Genomic DNA, 26,949 nt, shown 5'->3' with positions numbered 1-26,949 from the left:
AGAAAAGGATAAACAATGAAAACTTTGGACAAGCTCCAGGACGTCATATTTTTGGTGATCCGAAGTACCGCGTCCAACTGTCTGGTATTCATGAATGCAATTTTTGTGCAAGTTAGTTATGTTAGTTTACATTTACGATTTACGATAAGAATCGGAGATCTTTTGCTTAAAGCCCGGGCATAACTCAGAGTTTTTCGTGGGGATATTACTTTCATAGCTACTCTAGCCCATGTTCCACAAGGGTTCTGTCTTATGATGACTTCCTCATGGGATATTCCAAGAACATCAAGTTGTGAGTGCGTCCAGATTTAAATGCGTTACTCTCCGATCCGTTTTATGTAAATGCATACATAAAGAGACACCAAGCTTTGGCGTAACCAGAACAATTCTCTGGCATAGCAAAAACCCATATCTCAACCGAGATCCGTAAAGGCCCTACTGATTAGATTTGGTTGGTATAGCCAGAATTAACAATAACACGGTAGGGTTTATTGCTAATATCCTCGTTATAACGCAGATCAAAAATTTATACGGTACGTCTGATTCAGTGAGCGTTCTGATGATCACAGTGGGGAGTTATCCGGACCTTACCCTGTGCATTAGGGTGGGGCTAATTTCAAAAATTCTCTCCGATATATGATTTCCCAGGTGGAAAGTGATCTACTAGTCAAAATAAGTCAGCTGTACAAAAATGAGCGATTTCGGTTGATATTTAGGGGTGGCGCAAAGGGTTCAAGTGAAATTTTTGCTAGAACAAACTTTCAAAAAACATTTCAAATTTAATTTTCAAACCTTTTTTTTCTAGACAAAATCGGTGATTCTAGAACCCAATTGGACCAAATTTGTGCTCAAAATTGCGATATCTCTACTGGTTTCTGAGATATTTGAAAAAAAATGCCGTTTTTCAGTATTTTTTGGGTTGGGTACCAAAATATGACATTTTTTTTCGAATATCTCGGAAACCAGTGGAGATATCGCAATTTTGAGCACAAATTTGGCCCAATTGGGTTCTAGAATCACCGATTTAGTTTAGAAAACATAAGTTTAAGAATTAAATTTGAAATGATTTTTAAAGGTTTGTTCTAGCAAAAATTTCACTTGTACCCTTTGCGCCACCCCTAGATATCAACCGAAATCGCTCATTTTTGTACAGCTGACTTATTTTGACTAGTAGATAACTTTCCACTTGGGAAATCATATATCGGAGGGAATTTTTGAAATTAGCCCCACTCTACTGTGCATCAACCAATATGAAGATATATAAAAAAAGAACCCTAACATAATTCCCACATAGGGTGCCTGTACCAGTTATCGCACTACCTAAGAAAAACTTTTTCTACAAAAATAAGAAGAAGACCGACGAATGTAAATAATAAGTCAAATGATTGATTAGTTTTCATACTTCACAGGAAAAATATAAAAACGGAACCAAAACCACTTTTAGTATTTATTACGGCGTGTGCCAATGATAGGAACCCTGTACCAGTTATGGACACATTTGTTAATTTGGGTTCCACTTCGCACTATTTACATGCATTCCTTATGGGATTTGTCATAACTGGTACACTATGGCGAAATAGGGTGCAAGGAGGCCGAAAAGTTAAGGAAAATTATTTATTTCTACCATAATTTGAGCAAATTGTGAATTTTGAATGATTGCAATCATCTTTTGTGATCGTGATCTGTTTTTCACGATTTTTTTTTGTTGATTTGTATCTTTAAAGGTTGAAAATCAAGTATGGCGAATTTGAGGTTATTCCAGAAATAATCGAGTTTTATGCTCTTTTACATGAAAAATGAACCTTGATTTTTTGCTTTGAGTAGATCTGGGCAACTTCAACCTACGATTCTCTCAAATTGGCACCAACAATTCAAAAGGGCGTAACTGCTTTTGCAACCAATGCCTTCTCACAGAGCTGTGGGTCGTATTTCATTCATCCCACGCAATTCACATCCATTAATCGAAAGAGGAGGATTTTATCTTTCTATTTGTGCTAGTGGAGGGATGGGATACGCTCCACAGCTTTGTCAGAAGGCATTGTTCGTTAATGCAGTTACACCCTTTTGAAATGTTGGTGCCGAAATTACGTCTACTACGCAGCAAAAAATCACAGCTAACTCGATTATATTTGTTGGAATGGTTCGATTTCCCGATGCAAGTGGCGCTGTCGTCAAACGAATCTGTTCGCCTTTCGATAGTATGGAAAATGCAAGAGTGGGTTATCTTGTTTAAAAATCTTTGATATAAGGCTTACCACAACATCGCCGCAACGCAGCAAATCCATCACGCCAACTTCCAAGTGCAACTCTGGCCGTGATGGATAACGCGCAGGTACTCACGACAGCATGCACAAAAAGTTGATCGGTTTCGCCTTTTTTTGTCTTTTTTTAGTCGTTCTCCTCCCCATCCGCTTACCGACGGTCTAAAAATAGATTTCCGAGCTGCCGCAGTTGCTGCCGTCACCAACACAATCACATTCCGGGTTTGTTAGTGGCAAAAGTGCAGTCGTTTGAATCAATCCATTATTTCATGTTGAAAATACCATGTAAACAGAGACATTTTTTAACAAACTGTCAAAAATTTCGACAAATGAAAATATTTGTATTATCAAACAATAGAACAGTTCAGTTTGAACTAGAAATCAGTTTGCCTCTATAGTAAACAGAAAAATCGGTTGATTTGAACTAGAATTTAATTGTGTTTACAATTTATTTTTCTGCGTGTAAGAGTGCCGAAAAGAAATACTTTTCGGCACTGTTGTTTGAATGGCCAATTTCATTATTTGTTCACACTCTTTTACACAACAAATTAAGTGAATTAGCCGGAAGTATATTTCTTTTATGTTTAGACACGTCCTGCAGTTCATTTCCAGTATTATTTATTGCAGAATTTGCAGGCTAAGTGCCAGACTGAACTGGACCACGGCATAAATATCACAAGGCAGGCCAGTAACCTATGTAAACATAGATTTTGGATGTAAACATGTGACGTCATTCTAATCGTTCTTCACATGATCAAATTGATGGGGAGTACTAGATCGCCTCTGAACGATTTAAATTGCGTCATCAAAAAACTGTCAGATTTCCGGAAGGTATCACCATAGACTAATTTCAAGACCTCGATGTACCAAAGAAAACCATTAAATTTTGTGTGTCCTGCCCGGTACCCAATAAATATTCATTACCGTGTATTTTTTTCCGTGTAAATTGCCTTTTGTGTAAATTATATTTAGCGTGTTACACCGATCTGACAGCTCCGACAGTAAGGGACTAAACATAACTTACGTAAAGTGGGTACCGAGGATTGTTCACAATCTTCGAACTTGACTGCGGAAAAAATCGCGATCATGACGCCGCTGGTATCACCTTCTAAATGTTGTACACCGTGTGCAGGCCTACTGAAATGCCTAGGGTAAATGTACCAATAGTGATGCTATTAGTAGCTCCTTGTACTAATATAATTGATTAAAATTGATAATACCACAAAATAAAAAGTCTGAAAACGTTAATCGGTAGTTTTTCATGAAAATGTGCAGGGAAAAATGTAAAAACCATTGATTATTTCAGTTTTTGCTAATAAATCACTTGCACCAACTATAGGTACACGGTTCCTATTATGGAGGTAAAATTTAACATTGGTTCCTATAGTGGCGCATCCCATTGAATTCTTATGGGACCCACCACTATAGGAACACTACCACCACTATAGGTGCAAAGGAGCAAAAAAGTTAAGGAAAATAATTATTCAAAATAGGTTTTTCGCCAAATCCTGAACATAAAACGGAGTTAATGTTATTAGTTAGGTATGATGCATCTATTAAAAATGTCAATTGCAAGCTTTTTGGTCGAAATAGTGCTAAATTGCCACTACCACCACTATTGGTACTACCTCCACTAAGGGAGCTTTTACCCTACTTGATTGGATAATAGACTAAAGCACGTGGAAGCCCGCTTGCCTGTTATCTAAGAATGTGTTTGTGTGGAAAATAAAGATGGTAATCGATGGGTGTTTTTCGTAATTACAAAAAACTTTATATGCAACTCGTTGCAAAACTCGATTTTTTCAGCACTCGTTGTATTTATCCAACTCGGCAAGCCTCGTTGGATAAATGTACAACTCGTGCTAAAAAAATCATCATTTTGCAACTTCTTGCATAAATAACTATTTTCTCACCATACAAGTGTGGGTCGGTCTAATATCGCACACAAGAAACCCGAAAAATATTCGCATCAGATCAGCTCTGATAGAGTTCAAACGATTTTATAAAAGCGGATGACATTTTGCACGAAAGTACTATCATAAGAATCATAAGTATTACTGCTCGGGAATTTTTATGAATTTCTTTTGAGATTGTAGAGAGATTGTATTTGTAGTTATTATTTTCTTTGCAATGGCTGAATAACGAATCCACGTTGTTCGACAATTGGATGCGAGCGTGCAACAGTTTGTTCAACGAAGCAAAATGAGGAATGCAACATATAATTCCACTTATGACCGTTTGATGCTGAACAGTGCACCCACATATCACAAAGCTACTTGCGCAACTCAAACGACGATACTCAAGAAGATGCGTCGTCCATAGGATATGTGTAAAATGTATAAATGAATTTACTACCGTTTTCCGAGCAAATAAATGACGATGGAAAAGTTTATTTCCGCTCTCGGTCATATATCCAAGGAGCGGAGATTCTACTTTCGATTCAGATCTTGCAACATAGAACGTACTCGTACAGAGTCTTTGGATAAAACAGCCCGATTGTGTGTGCACCAGCACCAGTCAAACGAAATGAAGTTTTCTTAGTATCCGTAAAAGGACGAGGAAACAATAAACATACATTTCGTACTGGTTCGCATAATGGAACAAAATATATCAAACGCTATAAATGGGTATAAATACACAAGATGCAGTTCCGTTGTACGATCGATTCTGGGGCGGAAAGCAGCGTGGTGAGGAGCGGTTGGTAGTCGTCGGTACTGTATCAGAAAGCTAGCTGATGAGTCGTTCGAGGGAATATAATGGAAGCACTCACCCCACCCTCATCATACTAAGCAGTAGCTTGTGCACATTTCCCAGCACAGTGGGCAACTATCGGACGAAGAAGGTGGTTGAATTTAGTTTCGTTCGCTTCTCTAGCAGCTCCGGCACAAAAGACATGTCCGGAATCGGGAGAATCCATTTTCCTTAAGCTGCTTGAAAGTCATTAATTTTTCAGCATTAGAATCTTGCTCCGCCAGTAGTAGTGGACGAACTCCAAGCTCGTCCAGCCACTAGCCAGCAGCTGGATGGTCTATCAAAGTTTTACGAGGGGACATCTGGCTCTGAAGGAATGTTCGTTCGAGTTGGTAATAAAGCAGCGCAAATACTCGCCTGAAAATTCAATGGAATCGACAAACCGCTTCATCGAACTCGACGTCTTTCTTCTGGATTTCACTGCTAGATTTAGGGTTACGGCTTCATATTTTAAATGGAGTTTTCTTTTGGAAAACGTAGCACTTATGTATGGAAATAATGTTGGAGCATGTGCAACCAAAAAATAATGATGTGGTTAACAGCTATTGACACATTCCACGCACATCTACACCGTGGTTCTTGTATTTCATTGAACGATATTTCTGTGTCCGTGCTGTCGATTTTGATTCTCTTTGTACCAACATGGAGATAATTATCTATATTCTTCTAGTAGGTACTTGAAACTTTGAAAACTGTTTCGAGAAAGTAGAGAATTTCTTGGCGTTAAGCGAAACTGGAAGGGTTTTCTAATTTTTTTTGGTTTTTGACTTTTTATTAAATAACGAAGCAATATTTTCAAAATCGGTTTTCGTGCACACACTTACCGCTTACCGATCAGGCTAAGGCCGGGGTGGCCTCTGCTGTACATAGTAGCCGCCTCCATTCCACTCGGTCCATGGCTGTTTGTCTCCAGTTCCGCACTCTGCGTAGGGTCCGCAGATCGTCCTCCACTTGGTCGACCCACCTAGCTCGCTGCGCTCCACGGTCTCTTGTACCGGTCGGATGACTCTCGAGAATCATTTTAGTCGGGTTGCTATCCGACATCCTGATGACGTGACCCGCCCACCGTAGCCTCCCGATTTTCGCAGTACGGACGATGGTTGGTTCTCTCAGCAGCTGATGCAGCTCGTGGTTCATTCGCCTTCTCCATGTTCCGTCTTCTATCTGCACTCCACCGTAGATGGTACGCAACACCTTCCGTTCGAAAACTCCAAGGGCGCGTTGGTCCTCTGCACGTAGGGTCCATGTTTCGTGCCCATGGAGGACGACCGGTCCAATCAGCGTTTTGAAGATAGTTAACTTCGTGTTACGGCGAACTTTATTCTATCGTAGAGTTTTGCGGAGTCCGAAGTAAGCACGATTTTCTGCCACAATGCGCCTCTGAATTTCTCTGCTGGTGTCGTTGTCGGCGGTCACCAGTGAGTCCAAGTAGACGAATTCTTCAACCGCCTCGATTTCATCACCGTCGATATTAATTCGGGGTGGCGGGCGCGTTGATTCCTCCCTGGAGCCCTTTGCCATCATGTACTTTGTCTTCGACACATTAATGACTAATCCGGTTCGCCTGGCTTCACTCTTTAGTCGGATGTACTTTTCCGCCATCGTCTGAAATTTACGAGCAATAATATCAATATCATCGGCGAAACCAAGCAGCTGAACGGACTTCGTGAAAATCGTCCCACTCGTGTTTATCCCCGCTCTCCTTATTACACCCTCTAAAGCAATGTTGAACAGCAAGCACGAAAGACCATCACCTTGCCGTAATCCTCTGCGAGATTCGAAGGGATTCGAGAGTGTCCCTGATACTCGAACTACGCACATCACTCGATCCATCGTCGCCTTGATCAATCGTACCAGTTTATCCGGGAATCCATATTCGTGCATAATCTGCCATAGCTATTCTCGATCGATTGTATCATATGCCGATTTGAAATCGATGAACAAGTGATGTGTGGGCACGTTGTATTCGCGGCATTTCTGCAACACCTGGCGGATGGCGGACATCTGGTCCGTTGTAGCGCGTTCACCCATAAATCCAGCCTGATATTGCCCCACGAACTCTCTTGCAATCGGTGATAGACGGCGGCATAAAATTTGAGAGAGTATCTTGTAGGCAGCGCTCAGTAGTGTGATCGCGCGATAGTTCCCGCAATCCAACTTGTCGCCCTGTTTATAGATGGGACACACGATACCTTCCATCCATTCCTCCGGTAATACTTCCTCCTCCCAAATCTTGGTAATGACCCAGTGTAGTGCTCTCACCAGTGTTTCTCCACCGTATTTTAGAAGCTCGCTTGATAGTTGATCTGCTCCAGCGGCTCTGTTGTTTTTCAACTGGCCAACCTTCTCCTCAATCTCTTGGAGGTCAGGGGCCGGAAGTCTTTCGTCCTGTGCACATACTCCAAGATCCGTTACCACGCCACCTTCGGTACTTGCAACGTCGCCATTGAGGTGCTCATCGTAATGCTGCCGCCACCTCTCGACCACCTCACGCTCGCTTGTGAGAATATTCCCGTGATTATCTCGGCACATGTCGGCTTGTGGCACAAAGCCTCTGCGCGAGCGGTTCAGCTTCTCGTAGAACTTTCGTGTGTCCTTAGCGCGGTACAGCTCTTCCATTGCTTCGCGATCTCGTTCTCCCTGCTGGCGCTTCTTCATCCGGAAGAATGAGTTCTGCCTGTTCCGCGCCTGTTTGTAACGTGTCTCATTCGCTCTCGTACGGTGTAGCAGCATTCTCGCCCATGCTGCATTCTTCTCGTTTTTCAACTGTTCACATTCGCCGTCATACCAGTCGTACTGGTTTGTGATTCGGAGTCGCGAAGCCTAGTGCTGTAGCCGAGGTACTACCTATGGCGGATCGGTTGTCCCTCCAGCCATCTTCAAGTGTAGCTGCGCCAAGCTGCTCTTCCATTGGTAGGGCCACTGCTAACTGCTGCGCGTAGTCTTGAGCCACTTCTACGTTACGAAGTTTCTCGATGTTGAGCCGCGGCGTTCGACTTCGACGCGAGGTGATAACTGTCGAAAGTTTTGAGCGCATGCATACAGCGACTAAGTAGTGATCCGAGTCTATATTCGCACTGCGGTATGTGCGGACGTTGGTTATATCCGAGAAGAATTTACCGTCGATTAGAACGTAGTCTATTTGGTTTTCTGTTTGATGGTCGGGTGATCTCCAGGTGGCTTTGTGGATATCTTTGCGGGGGAAGAAGGTGCTTCGGACTACACACCTAGAAAATATCATGTAATTTTAAGTGTCCTGAACCTGACATATACGAGCATCTTCAAAAACGCAAATTTAGAGGTTATAACATGTAAATTTACGTCTTTCAAGACACCCCAAAATAAAACTTATTTTTTCTTAGCGTCTATAGCAATCGCTAGAACCGATTTGACAGATAAAACATAAAAAAGTAAAATATCGTCATGCATGGGATTCGAACTCCGGATCTCCTGATCATGAGCCACATCTCTTACCTCTCGGCTATTTCACCGAGTTGGAAGGTGGCTGATGAACGTGATACTGATTCTACGTTTCTGGTGAAACGGATTTGTTAACCAACCAGCACTTACATGATGCGCGTAAAATTGAGTCCAATTTGTGATTCAGTCTTGAAAACATTTACGTTTTTTGGTGATTCCGTTTCGTGGAAATTTCACAATTTCTAAGTGTGTACCATACCACGGGAGGCTGCAAAGTTTACGCATCGCTGGCCGTTATCATTCGATACGGCGTGCAGGCTGTTTAGCCCGATTACCGGTCTGTACATTTCCTCCCTTCCTACCTGCGCGTTCATGTCGCCGACAAAGATTTTCACGTCACGCGGCGAGCAACCATCGTATGTTTGCTCTAACTGCGCGTAGAACGCTTCTTTCTCGTCATCGGGTCTCCCTTCGTGTGGGCAGTGGACGTTGATAATGCTGTAGTTGAAGAAACGGCCCTTAACTCTCAACATGCACATCCTTGCGTTGATCGGCTGCCACCCGATCACACGCTGTCGCATCTTGCCCAACACTATAAATCCTGTTCCCAGTTCATTGGTGGTGCCACAGCTTTGGTAGAAGGTAGCCGCTCGATGCCCGCTTTTCCACACTTTCTGTCCAGTCCAACAAAGTTCCTGCAACGCCACGATGTCGAAGTTGCGGGGATGTAGTTCGTCGTAGATTATCCTGTCACATCCTGCGAAACCTAGTGACTTGCAATTCCATGTTCCAAGTTTCCAATCGTAGTCCTTATTTCGTCGCGTGGGTCTTTGCCGATTGTATCGAGCCGTATTTTCTCCTATGTTATTCGCAATGGGGATTTTTACGGGTGGCTTATTGGGCCTACGCCAACACTCCTGTCTCGCCGGAGGGCCATCGTGCCAGTTCTGTTTAACGTCCCAACCAACACTGGGACGACCACGCTGATGGGGCTACCACCTTGGATCTAGCTGGGCGTGGTGCAGCGTTTCTTACTCAGCCGCTGGATGCCAGAACAGACGCTGTTTGAGCCGCAGCTCCTTGGTGAACAGACGCTCGGATCGTACCTCCTCAATCTAGTTGAAGTCAGAAGGACAACAGTGCCCAGGCTGCACTACCAGCTAAGCACACAACTCTTAGCTGGCGGTCTTTGTCATCGCTTGACCCGTGGAAGTATGAGGTAGGAACTTGTGAGGATCAGAGCTATATTGGACGCTCTCCTTATCGAATCACCGTTTTGCAGCCCGGTATTCGTACACATGTAGAGGTCAAGGTTTCCTCTGAATTGTTTGTGGTGGAAAATATTTTCCATTTTTTCAGAAACCATTTTTTTGTGAAATTATGTTCAAAAATGGTTTCTGCAAAAACGAAAAACATTTTCCACCACAAAAAAAAAAAAATCAGAAGAAACCTTGATCCATACTCCACATGTTTACGAAAACCGATTTTGAAAATATTGCTTCGTTATTTAATAAAAAATCAAAAACCAAAAAGTGAGGAAATACTTCCAGTTTCGCCTTAAATCAAAATTTGTCATTTGTTGAGCAAGGCCATGGACCTTGAGCATGGAAAACCTTCATGCCTGCCGCTGCCACACGATATCGTGCACACATGCAAAATGATCATCGGTAGAGGAACCTCTCAGTTTTTTTAACTATGAAAGTGCTCTTAGAACACTTAGCTGAGAGGCTGTTTGTTCCAGTTGAGACGTCATGCCAAGAAGAAGAAGAAGAAGAAGAAGAAGAAGAAGAAGAAGAAGAAGAAGAAGAAGAAGAAGAAGAAGAAGAAGAAGAAGAAGAAGAAGAAGAACAGGAGAAGTAGAAAAGAAGAAGAAGAAGAAGGAGAAGAAAAAGAAAAAGGAGAAGAAGAACTGTTAGATTTAAAAAGGAAAACAGTTTGTGAAATAAGCCTTTTGGTAAACGAAACCGAAATGGTTGAAAGGTGCAAGCAGCACTTTACCAAAAATTGAACACCCAACGGAGTAGTGGAGGTTAAAAGTAATCTGCCTCATTCATAAGAAAAGCATTAATTGAAATATTTATTGTTAACACACTTCCTAGCGATGATTACTTTGAATGTCGCTCTCAAAGTGCTACCGCAGATCAATTTCCGTCATCTTTACTTAACCCTTCTTGTGCATAAGGGTTATTTTTGACCCAAACCGTACACTGCGGCAGTGATGCATTAGTAAGCTTAATGGATTATTTAGTCCTCGAAAAACGGTTGGATTCAAACTTATCGAAAAAAAAACACAATCCTTTTTCGCAGGCATCAAATAAGTTTAATGAATTGTAGAGATAAACCAAATCCTCAGAGTAATCATAATTTTCAATAAAAAAGAGTACGGTACAAAATTAAGTCCTACTAATGGATCCCAGTAATTCCCGAATAAAAAAAAACTAGTTAATACTCACCCGCATCCAGTTGAGGGGCTCGATGGTGTGCAGCAGCAGTTTTTCCTTCAGTCCCACCAGATAGCAGCGCAGCAAGTAGCACATAAGACTGTAGCTGATGATGATAACGACCTGGACCAGGTCGTGAAAAAACAGCGCGACACATAGGAAAATTCGAACATAGTCCCGGTCGGTGGGATCCAGCTCATCCCACGAGCTCCACCGGGAGGGAAGCCGGGCGATGACGTACGAATGTTTCAACGTCAGCAGATAGATGTACGCCGTGGATCCAGCCAGCCAGAGTGCTCCGAGGATGAAGTAGACCCACAATGTCACCACCAACCGGCGGGGAATGTTGCACAGGATGAAAACCTGGAAGAAGATTAGCGGACAGTGCGGTAGCGGTTGGACGAATGAATTTTTAATGGACGGCAGTGGTCCAGCCGAGTGCAGTGCCAATGAAGCAGGGGGGTGGTTGCATTAGATGGCAGTTCCAATTGTCAGGCGCACAAGAGGTTTATCAAACAGTTATACGGCATTCATGAGACCGTCTGTAGTTACGTGGTGTAAGCTAGTGAACATGTTTCCCACAATGCATTTTTCATAACAGCCGAAACATAAATGAAAATCCCTTTTATTTCAAGAACGAGGTCATATTTTATTAACCGATTAAAATTTAAAGCGTTTCTTTACTCAAAGACCATCTCTTTGTTTGCACCAAATAAATATAAACACGTGAAAACATTTCCGGTAAATTTAAACCCTTCTCAGTAGTCACGCATTTTGTTACTCGTTAAAAAAGCTCGCGTGAGTACATACAATCATCATATGGTGCTGGTGGTCAGAACGTTAAAATAGAGCGGGTTTTTTGAATTTGAGTGAACATCTATCAAAAGTAATAGAAGAAACTGAGGGCATGAGAAAGATAGAGATATCCTGGAAATGTTGAATTGAATTCATCTTGTTGGTTGTTTGGCCGTTGGATGTTTCGTCTCAACGTTTTTTTTATCAAAATCGATTAAGTACCTATTAGCGGAGATAAAGTTGAAGCAAGACCTCACGTTTGGGATCTTTGAGTAAATGAAACAAAAAATAAATCACATTTTTAATGTTTTAGAAATAGAAGTAGAAAAACTAAACCGGTTTCAATGAAAATGTACTGTTTGTAAAGTACGCATGTAAAAATATTGTGTAAAAATTTATTATTACAGTTTTTTAAGTGACACAAAGTCTGATTAAGCACAAATGGTTTATTGTATTGCGATATTCAAACTGCTATAAATTTCAAATAAAACGTTGATTGAAAATATATATAATAATAATTGAACGCTGTCGAATTTGAATAAAAATCGGAGCGATATTGACAATTCTACAGTCAAAAGAGCACACACTAGGGTTGTTCACATTTATATGAAAAACATACATTTCGAACAACTTTCTCAAAAGTGTGACAGTACGTGTATTAGGCTAGGTATTAGGTATACGGAAAATGTGTGACAAAGGGGGGGGGGGGGTCCAAATTTCCCCAAAAAAAGTTGAACGTAATATTTTAATCCTTTCTTGCCTGAATTTTTCACGCATCAAGATAGGCCAAAAAATTTCTCGCAATCTGCTTACTACCCATAAAGGAGCAACATTTTCAAAATCGGTTTTTATACACATGCAGTGGAAGGATCCAGGTACAGTTTCCACTAGGGAAAAAATCAGGAGATACCCTGATCCTTCCTCGACATGTGCATGAAAACCGATTTGGAAAATATTGCTCCATTATTTAATAAAAAAAAAAACAAAAATGAGGAAATGCTTCCAGTTTCACCTTAAGTCTGAGGAGGCGCTTAAAGTGCTTGAAATTAATATGGGAAAACTTGGCCAAATGCATGCAGACATCTAAAATTTTGGATTGTTATCGCTAGGTGGCGGTCTATGCGATCCATTAATAAAATCTTTAGTATTCATGTTGACTTAACTTTATACCATAGGCAAAGTGAGGCGAAGTATTGCATAATGTGGGAAGCTCACATTAAAATTTTCAGATATTGTGAACACAACATAGTCGTTGTACAGACTCTATGCACTGCATACATGTGAGTTCTTGGATGAATCATTGAAAGCTTTTTGGAAGAATACCCCTCGGGAGAAATCTTTGTCAGAATCGTGGAAGCAATCCCTAAATGAAAATCTGGGAAAAATCAATGAAGAAATCGTAGGAGAAATCCCTGAAAAGATCAGTGAAAAAAAATCCGGGGAATCCTTGAAAGAATCCTTAAAAGAATCTCGGGAGGAATTCCTGAAGGAAACCCGACACGAATCAAATAAACAAGCCCGGGATAATTCAATGAAGGAATACGGAAGCAACTCTTTGAACAATCTTGAAAGGGATCTATTATGGGAGGCCAGAAGATCCCTGGATAAAACACATAAAGAATTCCAAAAAAAAGCCATTGAAGAAATTCCCAAAGGAACCACAGGAGAAAACTCAGGAAGAATCTTGAGGGAATCCCTGTTGCAATCTTCAGGATATTCTATCAATCCCAGCCAACAATTGAATGGGTATATCAAAGTTTCAACTAAATTATTCTGACATGTATAACGCAACAAGAATTGTATATGACTTCACTTCCATTTAGATCAGTGGGTTTTTCAGATCGTGCACCGTGGCGCACTTGGTGCACCGACCGCGAAGCCAAAACAAGTGCACCGCAGCACTTCAGAAAAGTCTTGCATATTTACGTTTAAATTTAAATTCATTACCTAGTTCATGAAAAATAATTCGTATTGATTAGAACAACTGAACTATTGTAAGGTATTCCAAGGGATTGAAACTAAAATTTCTATTATTCTAGCCAGCGAGTTCACCTTGAATCCAGCAACAACCGTCTCAGATATTCGATAAGAGTCATTGAACAAGTCTGCCAAAACTCTTCTAATAAATATCCTATTTTTCTAAGAGCTTGTAATAAGTGTTCACAAGTACAGTGACCCCACACCGATGAATCACCGTAATTTTGTACAATATTAATGAATCACCATGTTGATCAATTGAGTGATCCATAAACTGTGGTCATTGTGGGGTACAAGGCATTTTCAATGAATGCGCTAAAAAAATTCAGAAGAAATCTTATTAATATTTCTTTAGCTTTGCCTAATACCAAAGAAGGAATCTATCACTGATCTCTAAATCAGGTGAACACATATGTAGATCTGAATTCTTAACCACATAATACTGAAGATGACCTCAGATATCTCTGATGCTCTGGAAACTTCTCTCCCTGCTTGCACTATGTGTATGAATCAAATGGGCAAACTCTGATGTTTTTGCACTTCTGTAGATATAGCATTTCAAATTCAAAACATAATTCTCAACTCAACTCAACTCAAGAATAGTTCGGATAATCCAGGATGCCTCTATGATGTGTAGAAGTATCATATGATTCAACTGATCTTCTATGACTACCGAAACGCACTATACCAAGTTTGAAATGCACCCGATGCTTTATTATGGGTGTAGATATAAAGGCCTTAACTCTAGAATGATTTGGATGGCTTAATGTATCGCCTTTGATGTGCAGTTAGTCTTTCATATTACATGTATGGATCTAATGAAATCAGTTCTGACATTCATACATTAGTTTGATATACTATTACAGTTAAAGGCCTTACAAACCGAACTCCAGAGCTATTTTAAGTTGCCTAGAACATCACCAGGTCATATTTCATGTTTCAAAATGTATATTTGAATGTAACTCATCAAGTTTAAGTGATTTAAAAAGTAAACACAACTATTTGTATTCAGTAGACAAAGTTCAAAACTTCTGGACGTTTGGATAACCTAGAGATCTATGTTGCAGCTGTGAAAGGATATGAGACATTTCTATCTAATAGCCCCAACCCAAACAAAGAATACTGTGCAATTTCCATTGAAATATATCACATGTACCGTCGTTGGGGGTGAGAATGGGTCAAAAAAGGATACTCAAAGATTAATTGTTAAATAACAAATGCAATTGAAGTCGGAATAACTTTTTATTTGGTATGTATACTCTTCTATGTAGTAATGATAGTTTAGCAAAAAAGTATCACATTATATGAATTACTTACTAAACTACAAATGATTGAAAATTGACCCAATCTCACCCCTTAGAGGGGGTGAGAATGGGTCAAAGTATTCAAAGTCGCCTATCTAAGAATATAAGTTAATTTTATTGATCATATCTAGTAAATCTATTTAAAATACAATGTAACCATGACGAATAAAAACTTAGGTAATTTTAAAAGATTGATTGATTGATTTATCTTTATTTGAGAGACTTTCAGCCCTTGGCTGGTTCGTCTCTAATTTTAAAAAGATGATAAATCCACCTAAAAGGACTAATACAACCGAAAAAAATGGTTGAAATTTGATGAAATAACGTTTGTATGTTGTATCGCCATTTTTAGCCACCATAATCATCCTCATTTAAAGTTTCAACCTCCAAAAGAGGAGGGGCAAGATTACAATGAGGGAGGGACGCATTGAAAGTTTGATTGAAAAAAAAAACATGATATTTTTAGTATACTGCATAAGAAATGTTTAACCAAACCCTCCGTTATTAGCTCTTATGTACATGATCATTGGCCTCTCAAGATAGAGGGTCGTTCAAATATTATGTTACACATCATTTCACACTATTAGACCCTCTCTCGCAATAACATTGAAATGAATATGCAGTACACTAAAGGCTAGATGATGATTAGAAAAGCTATCCAAACGCATGGGTGTATTTTTATAAATGATTTTGGGCACTAAACATATGAACACACTCGCTTGACACTTCGACGACATATTTTCGAAAAAAGCGTGCTTTTATGAAGGTACGGTAAACATGGCACGACTTTAAAGTCAAATGGGGACTGTATAACAAGTTGAATTTTTAGTTAAGGTTTTGTACACTAGATAACTTGCTTGACCCAATCTCAGGTATCAGGTATCAGGTATCAGTAGGTCGGCTCTAGAGGCACGTTCTCCTCCATTTGGGAAATTTGTGCCATCGCCATGAACACGAGCCTATTCATCATTTACCTGACGGAGAAGGGAAGGAGAAAGGATAGGAGATGGGAAAGGACAGGTAAGGGAATAGGATCGTCATACTCGCAAAAGCGTGCCACAATGGGTTCACATAGCGTCCTGAAAAGGACACTGTAATAACGCATAAGCGTGCCACAATGGGTTCGAACAGCGCCCTGAGAAGGGCACTGTGATAATGCATAAAGCGTAAAGAGAGCCTATAGCTCTTTACCACAGCGGGTCAAGAACAACAGAACGTCCTGAAGATTCAGGTTTCTGAAGTCAGTTTCACTTAATAAGTGTTTCCCGAGTACTCGGAAACGCAATTGCGCAAAAGCTGGACAGTTACATATCAAATGATACGAAGTTCCATAATCGGATTCACAGCTATCACATGCAAATGAATCAGCTTGCTGAATATTCGCCATGTGATAACTGAGTCGGCAGTGGCCAGTCAATGCTTTGACCAGCATGCTGCAATTCTGCTTTGACAGATTTGTTAGATACTTTGCCACCCCTAGAGATGGCTCAGTACAATACAATTTTGTTTGACGACATGACTCCAAACTATTCCAGTATTGTTTGTGCTGAGTGGCAGCCCAGGTGTCAATCTGAAGCTTCACCCAACACTTGGATACCGGAATAGCTGGCTCAGGGCCAATGAAGTCATGTGATGCTCCAGTGCGAGCTAACTCATCAGCCAATTCATTTCCAGCGATGGAAGAATGGCCAGGTACCCATACAAGGTGAACAGCGTTTGCTGAATTCAGCTCCTCAATTTGAGTTCGACAAGCGATAACTATCTTCGACCTGGAGTTGGCCGAAGCAAGTGCTTTAATAGCAGCCTGGCTATCTGAACAGAAGTATATTACTTTGCCCATTACGTGCTGCTGAAGTGCTGATTGCACTCCGCACATAAGAGCAAAGATTTCGGCCTGAAAAACGGTGCAGTGTCTGCCAAGTGAATAAGACTGATACAGCCTTAGCTCACGAGAATAAACACCAGCACCTGCTCGACCTTCTAGAAGGGAGCCATCAGTGTAACATACGATGCCGTCTGAAATACTTCTCTCCAGATAACCAGATGTCCACTCTTCCCGGGAAGGGAATTTCGTGGAAAATGTCCTATATGGAAAATTACAAGCAATTGTAAGATCACTTGGAGCAAGGACAACTTTGTCCCAATTCACCAAAAGTGGAAACAACGAGGTGTGTGTTGAACTGCGGTTCACAGGAGTTTCCTCTAGTAAACCGAGTACCCATAGACGGTAAGTGCAAGAAAGTGCTTCTTGTTTGAGATGAATGTGTAGTGGGACAACGTCAAAGAGAACTTCGAGCGCTGCCGTGGGAGTTGAAGAGAACGCTCCAGACATCGCCATTAAGCACATCCTTTGGAGATGGCCTAACTTTGATTGGACCGTTCTCACTTCGCCCTTTTGCCACCATACAAGACATCCATAGGCCAATATTGGCCGAACAACAGTTGTGTAGATCCATTTGATATACTTGGGTTTTAGACCCCAAGTTGTACCAAAGGTTCGCCGGCATTGCCCGAAGGCCATACAAGCTTTCTTGATTCTGAACTCAACATGAGGTGTCCAGGAAAGCTTGGAATCAAGAATGACTCCAACGTACTTTACCTGTTCAGTCACATTGATTTCAGAATCAAAGAGACGTAAAGTTCGAACACCATTACGGTTTCGCTTTTCCGTGAAAAGAACAATAGATGTTTTACTCGGATTTACCGAAAGGCCATATTGGCGACACCAACCCTCAACTACCTGAAGAGCGTTTTGCATCAGATCGAAAAGGGTGCTGATGCACATACCGACTAACAATGTTAGGTAGTCGTCGGCAAAACCATAAGTAGGAAAACCGCTATTATTGAGTTGCCTCAATAGCGTATCTGCTACGAGATTCCATAAAAGTGGTGATAAGACTCCCCCTTGGGGGCATCCACAAACACTCAATTTCCTAATTGCCGCTTGACGCAATGTCGAGAAGAGATGTCGGTTTTTGAGCATTTGGTGAATCCAATTGGAAATCATTGGAGATATACCATGACCCCGTGCGGCTTCCAATATGGCATCGAAAGGCACGTTGTCAAAGGCACCCTCGATATCTAAGAAAACACCCAAGCAGGATTGCTTTTGAGCGAATGCCTTCTCGATATCGTAAACAACTTTGTGTAAAAGAGTCACAGTGGACTTTCCAGATTGGTAAGCATGTTGGTTCACATGAAGAGGCACATTGGCCAGATAAACATCACGGATGTGATGATCCACAATGCGTTCTAAGCATTTCAGAAGAAAAGAGGTCAAACTGATAGGTCTGAAGCTCTTTGCTTCTTCATACGACGCGCGACCCACTTTCGGAATAAACTTCACAGTAATATCCCGCCAGGATTTGGGAATATACCCTGTAGCAAAACTGCAAACAAGTAGTTGTTTCAAAACATGTTTGAAATGATCAAATCCCTTCTGAAGCAAAATAGGATAAATCCCATCTGCCCCAGGAGATTTGAAAGGAGCAAAGCTATTAAGTGCCCATTCAATCGATTCTAAAGTTATGATACTCCAAGCCGAAGCTAAAGAATCATAACTACAAGAAAAGACATCAGGTTCATCCGAAGATGTAATATCCACACATCCGCGGAAGTGTGTACTGAATAAACAATCTAAAACTTCCTCATCAGAGGAAGTGAAATCACCATTTGGCAAACGAAGTTCGTTCACTTGAAAATCCTTAGATTTTGCAAGGATTTTGTTCAATCGACTGGCTTCACTCAGACTGGAAACATTTGTACAAAGGTTTTTTCCAGCCGGATCGTTCAGCAGACCGAAGAGCTTTCTGGTAGGCCTTGCGAGCCGACCTGAAAGCCTCCGATCCAGCCGAACGTCGTCTGTTCCAACTCTTTCTACATTGTTTCCTGAGCTTCGCCAGATCGGAGTTCCACCAAGGGGTTCCTCTTGTGGTCTTCACAGACCGCAGAGGGCAGGCTTCTTCAAAAGCTTCCATGATGAAGGCCGTTGTAGTATCAACGGCATCATCTAAATCACTTGGAGTGTCAATTGATGGTGAGTATCCATGAAATTTGGCTGCAACCAAATCGGTAAAGAGATCCCAGTTGGTTGACCGGGGATTCCTGAAACGCAAAGTTTGCGAAGTAAAATTCACATGTTCAAACAAGATGTAACGATGATCAGATAAAGATTCTTCATCTGACACATGCCAATTGGTCAGCTCATGACTAATTCTGCTAGAGCAAAGCGTTATGTCTAACACTTCCTCTCTACCAGATACCATGAAGGTTGGGCGGTTGCCTATGTTAAGTAATCCAAGATCTGTACTACTCAAGTATTCCATCAAACTGGAGCCTCTCAAATTGATGTCTGAGCTGCCCCAGATTATATGGTGAGCATTAGCATCACTACCAACAATTAGCGGAAGGCCTTTTGAAGTGCAGTATGCAATGACTTGCTTGAAAGCATCCGTAGGGGATGGTTCATCATGCGGTAAATAAACCGAACAATAAACGTATTTCCTGTTGAGGTTTCCAACAGATACATCTATTATGATAGCACATACATCTCTGGTAGTTAGTTCAGAGATGAGTGTAGCAACAATTGCGTTGTTGACAAGCACACATGCTCGAGGCATGACACGTGAGTTTGCCATTTCATTTTTACTGAAAGTAGCAAACACCGGATTCACAAGGTTTCCTAAATAGAAATTCCCCTTACGAAAGTAAGGTTCTTGGACTAACGCCACTTGGGCTGTACCATTTTGCATAAGTCTACAAAGATTGATCGTTGCTGTTCTTTTGTGCTGAAGATTGATCTGAGCTATCCTAACCGTAGCCACTACCCAAACTAGGCAAGATTAAACTCTTAACAATCACAGCACAAAAAAGAACAGCAACAATAAAGCCAGATCGGTATCGAATTGAGTGCGCCAAAGGCGAGGATGCACAGAATACACTGTGTAAAACGCATAATGCGAAACCATATACAGGCGTACCTCGATAGTACGTACCCTCGTTAGTACGTACCCTCGATAGTACGTACCCTCGATAGTACGTACATTTTGCCTCGATAGTACGTACAACAAAATTTATTTAATTTTTAATCTACAAAAATGGGTTCGAATCATTAGTAGACGTATAGCAGAGACTCCGATACTATGAATTTGTGTTATGCGGACTCCTATAACACGGATTTTCAGTCATGGTTTCCCAAACTGTGGGTTACGACCCCCAAGGGGGGTCGCCGGCCTTCATCCAGCGGGTCGCGAGAGTCAGTCGAATAATTTACTGTAATCAGGGCCGGATGTAAGGGGGGGGGGGCGGTGAGGCCCGGGCCCCCACATTTTAGGGCCCCCACAAAAACCTTTTAGTACTGTTCGAAAGTGAGGAAAAAAGGTCATCTCTCCGAGGGTCCTCCACATCCGCTCGGGCCCTGGGCCTCCACAATCCTTAATCCGGGCCTGATTGTAACAGACAACAAATGAGGGAATTTCTATGGTTGGTCGCCGAAAGCACGTCAACTGACAAAAGGGGGTCGCGCACCTCAAAAGTTTGGGAACCTATAAGCAGTTTTAAAATGTAGCGAAATGGAAGACATGAACGAATACGTTTGATGTAATGATTGCAGTATTCTTCGCTTTACATAGATATTTTCTGCCAGTCATAATATCTGGCATCATCATTCTGGCGTTACATCCCAGCTGGGGAGGACTGCTTCTCAGCTTAGTGATCAATAAGCACTTGCACAGTTATTTATTAACTGAACGCTTTCTTCACCAATAGAACGTTGTAATAAAATAAAAAGGCACATGATGGTTCTATTTTGTGTCGTAATAAAAAAACTAAATTTCTCGGCGAAGATTGCTCTCCAAAACATGAATCAAACCCATTAAGTTACTTATCCAAACCATTGATTTCAGTTCACTTACTTGTTATTGTTTTTCGTTTTCCTACAATTAATGTTTTTGTACGATACGTATACAATATTTGACAGTTTTCCATGAGTTCGGAAATTTAAACAACTTTGAGTGCCGTAGGGCACTGCATGCCGCGGTTGCTAAGGAAAATGTTCATAGTTTTTGACGTTTCGTGGCTTTTTGTTAACGATTCGGACTAAAAAAAATCGTCAGCTCTCGCATTAAAACAAAAACACGCCAGCTTATCATGAGTGGTTGGATTTGGGGGTATACGTGCGTGTGCTGTTTTATAACTTGATGGTGGCTCACCTCATGGAGTTCCTTCTGGGATTCCACAAGAATTCCATCCGGGACTCCCCTCGTGGTTTGTCCACAAATTTGTTCCAGAGCGTTCTTCTGGGATTCCGTAAGCTCTTAATAAAATTCTTCCGGAAGTTTATTTAGGATTCCTTCAGAAGTTCCCTCTGGAGTTTTCCCAGGAGTTTTTTTTTCTGAGATTCCTTAAGAGGTTCCACCTGGGGTTCCGTCAAAAACTCTTGCCAGGATTGTTCCAAGAAGTTTCCCGCGATTCTTCCAGAGACTCCTGGATTTCTGTAGAAATTAATTTCGAGATTCCTTCAGCATTACTCCTTCTACCTTAGTAATTTTTCCTGAAGCTCTTCCAGGTATTCCTTCCGTGGTTTCTCCACAAACTTATTCTATAATTCCTCTAGGAGGGAGCTGTAACTAAGTTGCTTATTGTTTATTCAAAAAAGTCCTACAGAAACTCCTGAGGATTACCAAAAACAAAATACTCTAAAAATCCATAATGAATTCCAGAAGGATTTCCATTACAAACATCTGAAAGAATTCCAGAAGCGTCTGCAAGAATTCCTGACGGAGCTCTTGGTAGAAACCAAAAAAGAGTCCCTAGATGATTCCTGGAAAAAGTTCTCGAAGAAATACCGGAATCCGTTTCTGAAAGAATTCCTAGAAGAAGCTCAAAGAGGAATCCCGGAAGAAGTTCCTGAAAAGTAATTCCTGACAGTCATCCAGAAGAAATTCACGGAGGAATCCCGGAAGGAATTTCCGAAAGAATCCTGGAAAAATCCCAGAAAGTTTACCTGGTAAAATTATTGTAGGAATCCCAGAAGGAATACTTAAATCAGAAGTATCTCCCGAAAAAAAAAAACCGGGAGAAGTTCCTGGAGGGATCTCGGAGAAGCTTTTAGAGGAATACTGAATGAAGCTCTTGTCAGGGGTATTGTAAGATTTCTGGAAGGGTTTTAGAAGAAATTCCCGAAGAATTGCCAGAAGATACTCCGGAAAGAATCTCGTATGAAATTCCAGGAATAAATCCTTAGTAAGGATTCCTTACGGATTGTTGCAAGGAGTTTTTGAAGGAATCTCGGTAAGAATTTCTGATACAATTTCCGAAAGAACTCCTACAGAAATTCTGGGTGAAGTTGTTAGAATTAACAGGAATACCATCTGGATGCCCAAAAAAAAAAACAAATCCAGAGACATCCCGAAAGAAACTGTTCGGAGCTTGGTTCGGAGAATCTCGGATGTAATTCCTGGAGGATTCCAGAACTTTTTGAGAAATTCTCGAAGAAATCTCTTGAAGTCCGAACGTAAACAAAAAGGTCACAAAACATGAAAAACTTAGGAAAACATTCTTTAGCAACCGCGGCTTGCATTGTCCTATAGGCTGTACCAATTCAATTGTTTCTGGGTGAACCCGAAATGTGGGATTCGGGGAAAGACATTTCGCTTTTTCGCTTGCTTTAGGGATTTCTTCAAGTTTCAAGTTTCTTTCAGTTCCGAAATTCCTCTAAGTGTTGGTTACGAGATTTTTCCAGGAATTCTTTCTGGGATTCCTTAGGGATTCTTCCAGAGTTTCTTCTACGATTCCTGTTGAGATTCCAGGGTCTCTTTCAGAGATTTCTCCAGAGATTCCTTCCGAAACATTACCAAGAATTTCTTCTGTAATACTTTCGAGACTTCCAGGATTTCTTCAGGAATTTCTTCCTGAATACCTCCAGGAATTTCGTTCCGGGATTTCTCCATGAATTAATTCTAAGATTCCTCCAGAAATTCATTCCGAGATTCCTACAGGAATTCTTTCTAAGATTCATCAAATAATTTTTCCTTGAAAATTTTTTTCCAGAATTCCGGGATTCCTCCAAGAGCTCCGAAATACCTCTAGGAATCCCTTCTCGAAAAAAAATTAAACTCTTGGAGGTGTCCTAGAAGGAGCAATGTTCAGAAGGTTTTAAAAATATCACGGCAATAAATATTGCAGGAGAAAATAATTCTATAATGTTTCTATAACAAGATATAACTGATCTAGATCGATTTAATTATATCTAGACCAGTTTGGATGATTCTCAAAAATAGTTCAAATAAAATCAATATAAGTTCCCAGAGACGAGATGCCTCTACGAAGCATCTCTAGAGCACAAGAAGATTTTTCCAATAAAGACAGGATCCTAAACAAGCAAAATTACGTAATTAAAAAACGGACCCTTAGGCAACATGTAATTTTTTGGCAATCCTGACGTTCTAGAAATAACATTCTTTGATTTGAAAATGAAATTTGAAATAAAAATTTGTGATTCGATAGTACGTACGTTTCGATAGTACGTACACTAAACGAAGCGGTGGTGTACGTACTATCGAGGTATGCCTGTAGGTGAAAATCTAAACTAATTAATAACATCTTCATAATCCCGCCCTTATTCAGCCTCAAGTATGAGATTGAAGAAGGGCAGCTGATTGTCTCGGAGAAACACAAGGTCCACCGCGCTATTGCTCCGGTTAGCACAGTAAGGGCAAATACTGTGGAGGGTGCCCTGGTACTCCACAGGCTCCGTTTGCGGTTAGGTTTTTATTAGACCCCCCTAGCCATTCATTCCTAGGCACGGTAAGCATAAAGCCGCATAACACCATGAATTAGGGGTCACCTGATTAGTGGATTCCTACCACTGGAACAGGCGGTCCGTAGTGCTATTCTTAGCCAGTTGAACTAACCGCTACCGACACTACACAGCTATCTAGGCTGATCGGGAAAAGAAGTTGATATTGGTGATCAACTTCATACGGGCCCGAAAAGCCGTCACCCAATCTCACCCCCATTCCTAATATTTAGACATAGGGTCGAAAATATTGAACTTTTTAATAAAAAGTGCATTGGCAGCCCACTTTTTTCATTGCATCAACCAGGTAATACCTACAGCTAACTACTTATAAGAAAATTTACGGTTAGGTGCTTGTGTGGAACATTGCGAAGGAGAAATTTTTTCAGAGTTATTTACTAGTAGTTTCATCACGTAAGTTTAGCCACAAATTTAACAAAAAATGATTATTACTAAACATCTTATTCTGCATCATGACGTTTAAAAACATCTCCTCTTTGAAATAATATAAAGTTTTCAATATAAATTAGCGATAGTTGATGAATTATTTCAAATTCTATGTTTCTCCGTTTTGACCCAATCTCACACCCCAGACCCATTGTCACCCCCATCGACGGTACATAATGTACATAGAAACGCGGAATCGAGTGAAGAACAAGTGGTGTACACTACATTTGCAGCTATATCTCCAAAATGTTAATGGACTTCTCAACTACATTCAGTGTTGCTGGTTGCACTGCTTAACCGCCATCAACTATGCTAATCTTGATCCTGCGTATACCTTTATTGTTACTATTCAATAAATATTATAGAGTAAAGTGGGGCAAAACTTCGAGTGGGGCAAGAGTTGCTTTTGAAGTTTTTGAGCTCAATTCAAATTGTTTCTTTCGCGAGTCAAGGTTGCTCGAAGCCTTTTTAAAAAGAGTCTTTCACTCCAAAAATTATGAAAACTGATCAGTATTTCGAAAAGTTATAACAAAATGTTGGTTTTTGATCAAGAAATTGTAACATGTGATGGGGCGTTACTAGGTATCTTTTGAAGATGCTTCAGCATGTATAACTTTTTGCAAAAAAAGATTTGGAAATCATATTTTACACATAGCGGGGCAAGAGTTCGAGTCACATGGCAACTCTAGGTAAAAACTTAAAATTCTGCAAAATGTCCATATTATACCTAAAAATGATGGAATTAGTGAAAGTATTCGATCAAAGTTGAAAAAAAATGTTGCTTTCTCTGAATTTGACCGAAAAGTAGTAATTTTTGTGTAGTAAATTTAACCCTAATTTGAGTAAAATCCAGATCGAATTTTAAAGTGTATTCCAGTTCCAACATCAAATATTAATTGGTCTTGGGTATTCCTATTACCAAAGTGTCAAAATAGTGGGCTACGGGTAGCGAAATTCCACAAACATTAGATTCGAACTTTTGCCCCAGTGGTGGGGCAAAGAGTTCGAATAAGACACACACATACAAAAAATGTTGTAACTGAAAATTGAAAAGACATTTGACGTAACTTTGTTCAGCAAATTTTTAGCTTATGGATGGTAGAATCACCACACGGTATTCATTTATTTTTATCTGCTTTGATTTTAAGAAAATAATTGAATTTTTAACTAAGGGAGAACTTTTGCCCCACCTAACTCTATGCGTTCTTTCCACCTGGCTGCCACCATTATATTATCTGTCAACAATTCATTGAAATGGCTCAGTCTTGTACCGCGCACCATTGACAGTTGCATAAAACCTCCGCATTTCGTTCCGATCCGATCTATGCTTATTTGCGTTTCAACAGTCACACTCTCTTCGTGTTGCCGTCTCTTGTTGATTCGGATTCGTTTCTCTTTTGCTCTTGCCACCCTGTAACATTCTCTGTTGAGCCAGGCGGCTCGTCAGTGGTCATTACTATTTTTTTTTTCGTTCGTCACTCGTTGGCACTGCACGTCCAATTAACCATAACGTTTCCGTCGCTGAGTAGTTCCAATCGCTTTTTACTCTATAGTATGTCACATGAATTTATTTTGGGAATGCTTCTACGTGAGACACATTTCACCAGATCAATGCCTCACGTCACGGTGGAAATCGGCGTACATTTTTAATGACTGCAATTTTCCTCTCTGCCATGACGATGAGCTTATTTTGGCGAATTATTGGTTATATTTTCCGAATCCAGTACGCTTCCATCCGAGCAAATATGTAATTCCCATTAATTTTCCTCGTCTACCCCTGTTCTTTCCTTGTTTCTGTTGTATGTTACCTACACTACAATGATAATCAAGCCCATCATCGTGCACCAAGGTCGCACACACCCAACTTTCCCATGGGCGAAAGAATGCTTCAATAGCTGAATTCCGACCGTTGGTTGCTATAATTGCCCCCTGGATCAGGAAAGAGGGTCCCGGTGTTGGCGCACAACTTTGCGAAACCTGTGGAAAATCAGCCAGTTCACGGGACTGTGCGAGAAAAAAAAGGCGCTTTCTGACCTCAGCCTTCCAGAGACCATTTCCGGCTTGTACATCGGTTTTTAAACACGTCGACGGGCCAATTTATGTTTGTTTTTCGCTTTGCATGCAACCACGTTACGGTTTTGCCGCCACTTACCGGTTCGACTGAGAGCTCCAGTGCAGTGCAGTGGGAGGCACCCACCATTGTGAGCCATTCTGTTTCTACCGCCCCCTTGCGCAATATGTATATGTGGGATACGTATTGTACTGCCGTGTGCAGTAGATTCGTCCCATGTTAATAGGGATTCCCACAGAACATGGGACAACTATGCTGCACACGGCAGTATACATCTCCATTTCACTAACTTTTCATAAAAACGGACTCGAAATGAATGGGCCTGGCTCAGAAGGTGTGAAACAGGGTCAAGTTGTACACCATATATTATGCTGTTTACACTCACCCATTAAATTATTATTAATTGTAGTTGTTTTGCTCAACGTTAAATGATGAAGTATGCATGTTAATTCTTTCGAATCTTCAACAGTTGAATATCCATAACATCTTTCAGGCATGTACTTGAATAAAAACAAAAGTGAATTGAGGACTCATTATCTGCACATACTGGTGAGTACGACATGATTATACAATATTGCGCAGGCAAATGTTCCTCATGCAACCATAATGCAATTTAACACGACTACTCCAGAGGGTTGCACAATAAAATGACAAAGGACTAAATTTAGACATGATCGAACAGAAA

The 26,949-nt window shown here is 40.8% G+C and overlaps 1 protein-coding gene across 4 annotated transcripts in view; it reads right to left on the bottom strand.

The window, feature by feature from the left end:
• LOC109414804 (uncharacterized) overlaps positions 1-26,949 on the bottom strand; it is a 240,542-nt gene that overhangs the window by 72,105 nt on the left and 141,488 nt on the right. For all 4 annotated transcript variants that reach the window (XM_062842148.1, XM_062842150.1, XM_062842147.1 and 1 more), the window contains one exon: positions 10,886-11,236. In XM_062842148.1, coding sequence (XP_062698132.1) covers positions 10,886-11,236 — 351 coding nt within the window. The remainder of the gene's footprint in view (positions 1-10,885; positions 11,237-26,949) is intronic.

Source organism: Aedes albopictus, chromosome 3, assembly GCF_035046485.1.
Source record: "Aedes albopictus strain Foshan chromosome 3, AalbF5, whole genome shotgun sequence".
Lineage (NCBI taxonomy): Eukaryota > Metazoa > Arthropoda > Insecta > Diptera > Culicidae > Aedes > Aedes albopictus.
This window is presented reverse-complemented; position numbering and strand designations above follow the sequence as displayed.